Below are 12564 nucleotides of genomic sequence, written 5' to 3'. Positions count from 1 at the left end.
GAGGGGGAGCAGAGGAAACCGTTATGCTGGGTTACCAGCCGCTTCCTGGATAAGCAAATGATGAAGCCACGCAGGTCCTCCTGTCGCTACATAGGATTGAAATCTTCTATCTGAGGTAACACTCTGAGCAACCCGCACAGCCACTTTGTTGCTCGCATCTTCTACATGATCCATCCTCCATGCTCTAAAGCGAGTAAGACTTTGAAGGATTTCTGAGACCAAACAAGAAACACGAGGTAGTAATGAGCTCCTGTGAAATGCATCTCTCAAGGCACTAGATGAGGTTTCGAACATCACTTTATCCACTTTGAGGCTAATCATATCTTCCACAGACCACTTTAAAGCCATAAGATCCGCAACCAGAATCGTTTCTGGTCTGCTGAAAGCTCTCCTGCTATGATACACCGCGGAGCCTGTAGCATCTCTTACTAGCCAGGCACCACCACTGTAACTCTCACCCACGACCAAAGAAGAAGCAACATTACATTTAACCCAACTATCCGGCGGTTTTGACCACCCATGTACCCGATGGTTCCGAGCAAGAGGAGGATTAGCCAGACCTTCCATACCTGTCTGTAGGTTCCTCCATACTTCAGCTTCCATCCTGGCTTTGTCCAGAACCACCGCTGGATCAAATCTAATATGATCAAAACAAAAGCTATTTCTAGCCTTCCATATATGCCATAAGATCCAGGGAAATATTAGACCTCTATCAGGCGACAAATTTTTCTTCCTACTACACGAGATCAAATGATGCAGATTCAGGAAGATAGAACGGGACCAAGATCCTGACGGAGGCATAGGTACCAACGACAAAGCCCACACCTCCTGAGCAAATCTACAGTGAAAAAGAACATGACCAATGTCTTCAGGGGCCTCGTTACATGAAGAGCATGTTATATCGAGAAGAATGCCCCTGGACCTCAATCTCTCCTTAACTGCCAGAGCACCTGAGAGAGTACGCCAAAGAAAATGACGCAGTTTTGGAGTCGTCTTGGTTTTCCAAAGAGCCGACCACAGCTGCTTTTCCACTGGAGGGATAACAACAGTTGCCGGAGATGAGAGCACTTCCAAGGTATCGAGCAGCTGATATCCACTCTTAGAGGAATATATACCAGTTTTTGTTAAACCCCAAACAACTGAATCTGACCGATTCAAATTTGGCTTCATGTTTAGAATGATCTCAGCGTCCTTTGGAGCAAAAGCATCCAAGACTCGAGCTCTATTCCAAGCACCAGACCGCTGATCTATCAAATCTTCCACTTTCAGAGTGAGATCAATCACAGAACCTTGTCTGTACTCTGGAGCTCGTGGGACATCATCCAAAATCCAATGATCCCACCATACCTTCGTATCAGCCCCATTTCCAATTCTAGTCATCAGCTCCTGCTGTAATAGCTCACATCCATGTAAAATACTTCTCCAAGCAAATGATGGCCGAGACCCCAGACCACATTCAAGGAAAGAATTGTTTTTAAAATATCGTTGCTTCAGCACTTGAGCCAACAAAGAATCCGGATTATTCAAAACTCTAGCCACTTGCTTGGGCTGAGTTGTTTTGAATGGGCTTTTTAACTTTTACTTATACTGGCCTAATAGTTAATAGAGTTTCTTTGTCGTCGATTTTGGGGCTGCCTAGGAAAACCCCCTTGTCCCTTCAGATAACAACGCCTCCGGACAGCACATGTGTAACGGCTGCAGTTATCAAATCATCTGTCGCATTAACCCAAGAATTTACATAATCGTCACCATTTCCCCCACTCTCTTGCATTCAATCAGCCTAAACATTCTTCAAGGTAACCGATAGAAGCATGTGCTTGCTACTAATACTCACTGAATCATCAGCAGGCACATCACGGGATGGGTTTGTCAATCAGTCATTTCACTTTCGGCTTTGTTCCTCTTAGAGATTCTTACGACTTTCATGAAGCTTCGGAGAGATCTCAAAACGTCGACAGCCATGTTGAGCACCAAAGTCTAGAGGATGATAACCCAGCTAATCGTATATTTCCTTTGATCTTTTCTCTTTCATATATTTGTGTCATGACTACTTTTAAGGTTTCTCCAAAGTGTAAGATACAGAATAATTGATTTTTGGAATTCCAAGTTATCAATATGCGTTTTCTTATTCGTCTTCTGGTCTTTTTGTATTTGTCATGCTGAAAGCGTGGACCCATCAAGAGTGAGTTTATTAGTTAAAAAATGGAAATACATATCCAATGCGCTAGAGACTTGGTAAAGTGCCGAAGAATAAATAAAATAAAGAAACATTTACACTATAGCTCACTTTTCTAGTTTATTATAACACAATAAGACACTTCTTATTCCTAGGGTACTTTTGTTTAACCAGAACCAACTCTATAGTTATAAGCTAACTAAATAAACAAAAGTGGACCTCTTTTTTTTTTTCATCTTCTTCCTAAAGGTCTCGAACTCCTAAATTTCTTTTTATTATATTTACTAGAGCCGGGTCCGCGCTACGCGCGGATAACATGTTCAATTGAAGTAAACTTTTAATTTTTGGTATTTTTAAGTTCTAGAAATTGGAAGTTATTTTTTGTGTATTGTAGAATGAACCATATAGTAAATTTGAATAATATATTAGGTTGAGCAAACAATTTTTTTAGGATAAAAGAGTATATGAGTGGACATTTTTAATTGACGTAGAAAGCAGTAATTTAAATTTTAAAACAGTTGACCGGTGTCGTTTGATGTCTTGTTGTTCATCCCATGTGGAGTTATGGCTTCAAGCTTAGTATAGCAGTTTATTCCTCTTTTGGAAGCGTTGTATGATATCAATGTCGGTGTCGAAGTAAAAGCGCGATCCAGGTGTGGTTGTGAGTGATAGTTTCCCTGTAAAAGTGAAATATTTGTAAGCATTTATTTTGACGTAAATATTATGTTTAGTTTATTACCTTCATGTAACCGTGGAATGATATTTGTGATGATTACGATTTGGTTTTTTCTGGTAGATATGTGATTTAGCTCCCTGAAATTTGCCGTCTCATTGTCCCAGATAGTTAGACGTACCATTTTGGATCTACTAAAAATAATTGTATTATATATTTATTAGTTAAAATAAATATTATTTAATAAAGTGTTAGTACCTGTGTAAATGCAATCCAACAAAGATCTTGGAATATGTGTTCTTGTTATATAAATCACTTCCTTGGATGAGGCATATTCGACCAACAACATCTCTGATAATATTTTTTTATAGTGAGGAAAAAGAGAATTTATTTGTTTGCGAGACCCCGACAATGGTTTTTTTTTTTACCTGGGAAGAAATTGGTTGCACTTGCTAAGCTGATCAATTGGGGGTAGCGTTGGGGCCGAAATATGTATGAAGGTATTGGTGGAATGTTTTCTTCAATCTGTGTAATAATTGTTGTCTCATTGATATTGATTATGTAGGGTTGAACTGTAAGACTGTACCGTTGGTTATTGGGAAGGAGATTAAAATATCTAATGTGATAAATTTTCCCTTTTTCGAACCGTTGGTACATTTTGTCCGACGTAGACATAGGCACCCTCCCTTCCATTTTCTGTTCCTGTTGAGTGGTTTAAAGCAATCATTTCATATGTAGTTGGAAAGAATAAAAACATAGTATTTTTTAGACAAACCTGGATGTCAAGACAAATGAAAGTTGTTCATAAGAAAGCATTTTTGTTTTTGTGATTTGTGATGAGCCACATCCTAATGGTCCTAGCGATTATTGGTTGTGGTCCGAGGTTGTTGTTCTTGTTATTGTGATCTTCGGCTGCATGATTTGCACAGATAACAGTGTGATTTATTTTTTATTGACCTTTTTTTTTAATTTTTTGAAGTGAACATAGTTATAATTTGTTTGTTTTTAAAAAAAATTGGATTTCTTTCATTTAATTTAATATAATTAAAGAATATGTATTTGGAGTGACCAAAATTTAATTTAATTTTTATTTTGAAGTGAAGATAGTTTGTTTGTTTGTTTTTTATTGCCCATCAAAAGGACGTAGCATGAGTATTTGGAAGTGTTAATTTGTAATTATTTTGTTGGATTTAAATATAATAAAAAGGAACTCTAAGAAGTAATGTCAACATTATGTCAAATCAGTTATTTAGTATACATTATATTTTATTATTGGTTGAATAATAAATATTAATGATGTTTTATTTTAAAAATGTATAATATAAATATGTTGTTGTAAAATTAATACGGTTCATAATTTGTATTTTTAAATACAAAAAATCACTACTATCTGAAAGAAAATCTACCTTAGATTTAAGTATTAAATTAATATATCAATACTAATAATTTTTTGATTCAAAAAGGAACTTGTAAATATAAAATACCTCCTAGAAGGGGAGGATCTCTGGATGTTGATTTGTCCATAGTGTTGAGATCAGCACTTCTTTAAACAAAATGAAGAATATTAAAATGATTGTTCAGATCGACCACCAAAAAAAAAGGTTACCTAATTGGCTTTTGCGACGAAGGGGTAGAGCTGGTTGATCGTAGACGATTTCTTACCAAATGACGTTAGGAGGTTTTCTCGTGGGATTTTGTATCTACGTGCAGATGTTGATAACTTAAACGGAATACCAATGCTATAGACTAATCGTTTGAATAGCTTACACTGATTAGGTTGAATAACTTAGACTGATTTTCTGCAGAGGGAGACGACGGATAAATGTTATGGTGAGCGTAGAGTCAAAGCTTGAATATATATTTTGATTAACATTATGGTTTTGTTTCCATATCTTTTGTTTTTTGTATTAATGGCAGAATATATGTTATTTACTTCTTAGTGAATGCAAAAAGATTTTTTGCTAGAAGAATATTACTATGGGGCCAGTTAAACTTGGTGAAATCGTTTTTGATTTAGACGTGTATAGCTAGAAGTCTATCTAATAATTAACAGCTCAACAAAAATCAATTCATGCATGCATTTGTTTTATTATAAGGCAACTCGTAAAGGACGTATTCCTTATTGTTTGCATGCATTGCAATTTGTTTACGTGTTCTTAGTGAATAATTAACAGGTACACATAATTAATGGACTGGGCTGCGAGATTGTTCTTTTAATTCGAAGCCCACTCGCTGTAACCAAACCAAACTAAAGCAATTTTAATTCGAACCTCATTCTTTTAATTCGAAGCTCACTTGTTGTAGCCAATTTTGTAACCAAAGCAACTTTAATTTGAATCCCACTCACTGTAGCCAATTTTGTAATCAAAACCAAGTCCAAATCTTTTATTGCAATTTTAATTGGAAGCCCAATCCACCAGTGACATGGTAGTATGATTGGTGGGGATTATTTTGCCCATGTGGCATCCCTTATAAGCTCTCAATTTAGCTTCTTTTATATAGTAGGATTCTCAAATCTCTCTCATCTCATTTTTCACCATTGTTGGAATTTAAATGTAAAAATTGACTTCGAATTCCTAGAGTGTATGTCATCTGTTCTAAATCGCGTACGAGTTGGGCATTAAGGGTTTGGATCTATTTGCTAATAAACTCAGATTTAAAAAAAAAAAAGATCAAATATCGAGGTTGAAATAATATATATTGTTATAAATCTATTGTAATTGAACAAAAACATAAGAAAAGGAGTTAGAATTGTGTTGAATCGTGAAAAAAATGGAGAGGAGCGGATATTAGGGTTTGCAGGTCAACAATGGTGAGGAAGAAGACGAAGGCATTCTAGGTATTACTCTTCATTAAAGACAAAAAAATAAAAAAAATGCAATTAGGTAGCATCGAACCCGCGACTTTGAAGAATAGACTGAGCGTACTAATAGCTAGGCTACTATAGAACGTTTGGAAATTTGTATATGCTCTTATATTTTATGTGTACATGTTATTCGTATTGATGTATAGAAATATTGTTTAACGGACGTATGTACATATTATTTTATGTACATGTGTACATGGTGGTGTATGTACACGATGTCAAATTGCCAAAATCTGATACAAAATATATTCAAGTTTGTATTTAAGGTGATATAACAATTTCGACTAGGGTAATCGCTTGGTAGGTCATATGTAAGCGAAAGAGACATGTGATTAAATTGATGGAGTACATGTGTACAAATCTAAATGTAAGTTTAGGTGTTCAGGATTAGAAGATATGTTTTTGGTGTGCATGAAGCAACACGCAAGCGTTTCAAGTTGTAGGATTCATGTTGCTCCTAAAATAGCTGCAAAGAGACTAAAGAAAAGTTTGAAATCAAGAAAATAAACATATGTACATATGGACAACATATTATACATATATTTTGACGAAATGTACATATGGACATCATATGCATACCACTTTTCATATTTTATGTCTTTGATATTTTGTGTTTCGATTTTATACTTCTTAGTAGAGTAATATGCAAAATCATGTTGCTTTGTATATTTCAAACCATCTATATAATAGTATGCACATGTATACATGTACATAAGTACATGTAATTGTTGTACATGTGTACACACACATATATATATATATATATATATATATATATCACATGTATACCCAATAGTAAATCTTGATTATTATATTATCTCATTTTTTTCAATTAGAAAATAATGTATTAGAATTCTTATGATACGATTTTTGCGAATTTATTGATAATGTATACATGTGCATATATAAGCATAAACATAAGTAATTTTTATACATGTGTACACATATATATGTACATATATATATGTACATGTTCACATGTATGTCCATTAGTAAATTTTGATTATAATACTATCTAATTATTTTTAATTTGAAAATAATGTATTACAATTTTCATGGTATAATATGGTGATTTATTGACAATGTACATTCACATGTACATATATACACATTTACATGTATGACCGATAATAAATCTTGATATGATGATTTTATTGGATTTTAGCATCTTATTTTAGTCTATTTTGATCATTTTAACTTGAATTTAGGAGTGTATATTGCATTTTTGTGTGTTAATTATATAAAATAGGGTTAAAATGCACTTTTGGAATTTTGGGATTAAATATAGAGGATATATACGCAATTCCATGAGTTTGGAGCCAAATTTCGATCAGAGCTAATTGTAAGGAACCATTCATGCAATTAGAAAGGGATTAAATGCACATTTAGAAATTTGGGGTTAATTGATCAGGATTTATATGCAATTTTGAAAGCTTAAGGTCAAGCTGAGAACAACTACAAAAGTAGAGGACCAAATGTGCAAAATGAAGACAATTCACCATTGTTGCTCCAGCTCCTCCGTGACGTGAAGATTGAAGCGAAGATGATTCCTGGCGGCCACCACGACGGATTCATGGCGAGGAACAAGCTTCACGACGGAGAATTAAACTTGGTTGTGGCTGTGAATCTAGAGACGGAGGAGACGCGGCGGAGATAGTTGCGTAGTGATGGCATACTTTAAGAAACTCAGTGACATAAGAGGTACATAATTTTGGCATGGTGACCACGAGTGTTTTGTGGCAGAGGAAGCCACCATCGTCTTTCTTATTTGTTAATTTTTAGATCTTCAAATTTTATGTTCCATTTTTTTAAAAAAAAGAAAACGATTAAAAATTAATTTAGCTAACTAGAAAGAAAAGAAACCAAACAAGCAACATCTAGTTGTGACTTGGTTAAAAGAAACTATCTCAGTAGCAACAACTGTCTCACGGTGTAATAAAAACTTATAAAGTGACTCTATATGTAAATGACTCTAAAATAAAAAACTCAGAATCAATCAAACTGAAAATATGTAATTAAAATATCAAGCGTTTCAGATTTTGCTAGACACATTAATGATGAGGAGTATGATTAGTGGGAGTATGAGGAGGAGTCTTTAAATGTAACACCGCTAGGGATGTTGTAACCGATTTCTAATTAATGAACCAGTAGTTATAAGAATAAAATAATAAAAAAAATTAAAAAAAATAATTATAAAATAATTGTCCACATAGTAAAGCTAAAAAATGTCAGTACTGCTCTACTCCGGCTGTGTTAGGCGAGTCTTGATAACTTTTCTTTGATGCTAGCGCGAGGGGCAAGAAGCACGAGCAACAATAAAAAGAATAAACATAGCATACCAAGTACTGTATTACACGCTCTGTTGACAGAACAAAGAAAAAATAAAAATCAAGATTAAAATCTAAAAGCAGTTAATGAAATACAAATGCTAATTAAAATGTACATTTGATAATTACTTCTCAATTTCTCAAAATAATTCATTAAAAGATCAATTTATCATAAAATTACGGCAAAAAGGTAAGACTTTGTACTTCCTAATGCATGGGGATGATTAAAAACATGAAACAAAGTGGTTGACTTGGCTTACCTCGATGTGTTAGTATGAATGACAGGTGGTGGTTCCAATATATCTTCAACCTCATTGACTCCTAGTTTAACGAATTCATCCACAACTGTCTTCATAAAGACAGCCACTTCGTTCCTAAATTGCATGGACCCGCCCTGGCTAGTTCCTTTAACTAGGGAACCAACAGGAGCTCCTTCTATATAAGCATTACTCGCTTTCACTAAATCGTGAGCCCGCTCAAAGTAATGGCTATGAACAAACTCTTCAAAGTGCTGCACATTTCATCACACAGCACAGTTTCATAACAGTCCAAGAAAACACAAAGTTCATGACTAGGTATTTACCTTTGGTGGTTTTCTCATGCCGTAAACCATCGTCCTTAATGACAATATGTATACGTTCTCACTGTAAACTTTGGAATAAGCCTCGCCTGATGGAGTCCCCTTGGTCCGCTCGTAGGAAGGTTCGTTAAAGTATGGCTTTTGATTCAAGATGAGTGCTTGGATTGAGACGAGAAGCTGTAACATTGTGGACTCTCGTGGTAGCCATTGCTCCCTCGTGTTACCATTCCAGGTACCGAGAAGACTCAAGCATACTTTACCAGAGGTGTATAGATTTGGGTTGATTCTAAGCCCACCAGAATGGTAATGAACCATCTGTCACCAACAAATAAAAATTCAATAATCATCAAGGGCTCAATAACAGAAGACATGTTGAGAAAGTAGTTCTTGAGGACATTACTGGTGGCACCCAAGGATAGTTATCAGGGAAGTGAATATCAAAAAAGAAAAGACCGTCATGGTAAGGAGTCCCCTCTGCTCCAATAATTACAGCTCTCATAAGATCCATTCTTGATTCACAGGCTCTCACAAATATCGTCTCTGTTTGCAACAAAGAAAGAGTGAAGTTTTAATAACAAATTTTGCAAGCATAGTGCATTGGTATAAACACCAAACCTGGCAAATTATTCTCAAGAAATATCTTCCAATCTGCTTGAACCTTTTTCACCCAAGTCTTTGAGTGCTGATAAGATCAAAGAGAGGCAGCTATAAGTTACAGTTTGTTGAATATCAAAGAAACAAACACTTGAGATGAAGAATAGAATGTAACACTCACCTGCTTCGAAGCATTCCCCTTAGAAACAAAGTGATGATCTGAGAAATCATCAACAGTGTCAAATCTTTTAAAGTGCCGCAGAAAATTAGCTTGAGCCGAAGAAACAACCTCTACAGGAGCTCTAGGATGAGAAGAACTGCTTCTACTTGGTTTTGAAGTTCTGTTGCTGCTAGAATTCGGACACCCCCAAGGCTGATCAGTAGTAGACATCCCCATCTCTAGGTCAGCTGGGATATCCTGAGAGTTTAGTAAAACAAAACTCAAGAAGAGCTAAAACCCTAAATCAAAACAAAACCGTAAACACAGAGATAATTGTCACACATCAATGAAACCCTAAGAGAACAATAGTTCACTTTCTTCCAGGTAAATCAGTAGAATTGAGCAGAAAATTAATCTATTTCTACTCTAGAACTGTAAGAACACAATCAGTGATTCATCAGGAACGGATAAAACAAAACCCATCATCGCAAAAGCAAAGAGAAACAGTAAGTAATAGTAAACAAAGTAAAAGATAATCAAATTTTCCCTAAATCAAAAAAAAAAAAACAGAGATGATCATCGCTCATTAACCCTAAAACCAAAACCCACATAAACCCTAAAACAAAAGCAAAACCCTGAACACACAGAGATGATAATCACGTATTAACGAAGCCCTAAGAGAGCAAAAGATCACTTTTTCCAGGTAAATATCAGTAAATTTTGAGCATGGTTAAACAGATTTAACTGTACAAAAGGACAGAAAGATGGAACCTTTTTGTCCACAGCGGGCTCCATTGACGAACTCAAAATCTTTGTTGGGTCTCTTAGCTTTCATTCGCGCCGTAATATATATATATATATATATATATATATCTTATTATATAAAACTTAGTTTTTCAAAGTTGCTAATTAACTGGATCGCGACACATAGCAATTATATATTTAAGATTATGACATGTGTTAAGCTATCTCATAATTAAAAATATATATACTAAGATATTAACAAAAACAAATTTTACTAAAAATCTTATTATATATATTATTTAATAGTAATTTTCCTTTTCAAAATACTAATCAAAAGATAATGGCAAAAGATTATTTGATAATAATTTTTCTTCTAATATTGTAACATGTCTTTAAATATATAATGATTAAAATTCTATATATATATATAATAAGATAATAATAAAAAGTTTTTGAATAACTACTTTTAAAAATTATTTAATAGTAAAAACGATTTTAAAAAATATTTAGTAGTAATTGTTTTTAAAAATTTTCCTTTTTCAAAATCCTAAAAAAATAAATTTGAAAACAATTTATTTAATATAAATTTTCTTTTCTAAACTTTTAATGAAAATATAAATATAAAAGATTATATTGAATTTAGTTCTTCAAAATTGCTAATTAACATGATTGGTAGTTATATATTTATAAATGTGATATTTGTTAAACTATATCATAATAAATATATATATACACTAAAATAATAAAAACATTTTTTTCTTAAGAATTACTTATAAATATTATTTAATAGTCTTTTTATTATTAATTTTACTATTATTATTATTATTAATATTGTTATTATTATATTTTATTATAATTGTTTGTTTTAAAAGATACTAAAGATAGAGAATTATAAAAGATAAACATTAACTTTTAAGAAAAAAATGTTAAACAAAAACTAATTGTAATATGATTGTGATATGTGCCAATTAAAAAATTAGATTTTGTATGTGTCAATAAAAACTTTCATTATGTGAAAATAACTTCTTCTTTTCTTAAAATATTAAATAAAAGAATTTTCTAAAAGAATTTTTTTTCTCATCTTAACCAATTAAGATTTGTTTTTTTTTTCTTTTAAATCGTTACTAGAGAGAATTGTAAATTTTATTTAACAGTAATTTTTAATTCAAAAATTTAATGATAAACATGATAGTAACAATTATTCAATTAACAAGAAAAATTGTAAAAACGAATTTTGAAAATTGCAACTTTTAAAAATAGTTAATATTAACTGGAAATAGTTATTTGATAGAATTTTGTTTTTTAAATCCTAGACAAAATATAATTGCAAAAACAGTATGTAATAGTAATTTCGTTTTCTAAAATCCTACAAACTGTAAAAAAATATTTGATTGTTGTTTTCCTTTTTTTTATAAAAAAAATACTAAACAAAAGAAATTTGTATAATATTTTTAAGTCCTAACCAAAAGAGAATTGTAAAAATGTATTTGATATAATTTTTAAGAGAGTGTTTGATGATGAACATGATACTAAAAATTATATAATTAACAAAGAAGTATAAAATTAGTATTCATACGATTTGTAAAAATAGCAATTTTGAAAATATTTATTTATAACTAAAAATAATTATTTGATAGCAATATTGTTTCTAAAATTCTAAAGAGAAGAAAATTTTAATAGGTTATATGACAATAATTTACCTTTTCTAAAATCTTAAACAAATTTGTAAAAGAGTATTTAATATTATTTTTTATTTTTTAATTGTGAATAAAATGAATGTTTATAAAATAGAATGTTTTCCTTTTTTTATAAATCCTAGCAAAATAAAAATTTAAAGACTTATTTAATAAAATATTAAATTAGTACATAAGAACATGTATAATGTTGTCATTGATTCGATTGGTGTATTTAACTTTCATTTCTTTTTACTTTTTATTTCTTATTTCAGATTTTGTTCAATTTAAATGTTTATGTATAGTATTTTCTCTAATCTTAGTATAAATTTTATAACAACTCATCTATGCACCATAACTATAAAAAACAAATATTAACTTGAACTTATGTGTAAAAATGAGTTTTAGTTATAAAATAAATCTTAAAAAACATATGCAAAAAACAATCATAATACTATAATAAAATAATTTTTATTTTATAGTTTTTATTAAAATAAAACATCAAACAAAACCCGTTGCGTTGCAACGGGCTCATATCTTGTATATCCCCTATATATTATTTGAGAAGCATTGCAACATTTTTTTGTAGCCACATGTCATCACTAGAATGATTCTTAGAATCCTTAGAGAAATAAGTTGGTCCATCTAAATATATAATAAGCTTTTTATTAAACCACAATAAATACATTATTAATGTGCTTCATTATTTCCTTAAATAAGATTACGGAATTGCCTAATGTAGCTAAAGTATATATGACAATTAATGATTTT

The 12564-nt window shown here is 31.9% G+C and overlaps 1 protein-coding gene across 1 annotated transcript; it reads right to left on the bottom strand.

Annotated features, from left to right (window-relative positions):
• Window positions 1–4737: 4737 nt before the first annotated feature.
• LOC103848904 (putative ubiquitin-conjugating enzyme E2 38) lies at window positions 4738–10402 on the bottom strand. The gene is made up of 6 exons (XM_033290987.1): window positions 9398–10402; window positions 9238–9304; window positions 9023–9162; window positions 8626–8937; window positions 8303–8553; window positions 4738–8074 (listed from the first exon to the last, which is right to left on the bottom strand). Exons 1-6 carry the CDS (start codon window positions 9611–9613, stop codon window positions 7969–7971), a joined length of 1092 nt encoding a protein of 363 aa, XP_033146878.1. The 5' UTR covers window positions 9614–10402; the 3' UTR covers window positions 4738–7968.
• Window positions 10403–12564: the final 2162 nt, after the last annotated feature.

The sequence above is a fragment of the Brassica rapa genome, chromosome A05, assembly GCF_000309985.2.
Source record: "Brassica rapa cultivar Chiifu-401-42 chromosome A05, CAAS_Brap_v3.01, whole genome shotgun sequence".
Classification (NCBI taxonomy): domain Eukaryota; kingdom Viridiplantae; phylum Streptophyta; class Magnoliopsida; order Brassicales; family Brassicaceae; genus Brassica; species Brassica rapa.
Note: the sequence above shows the minus strand (reverse complement) of the source record. Positions and strands in the feature narration are given on the sequence as shown.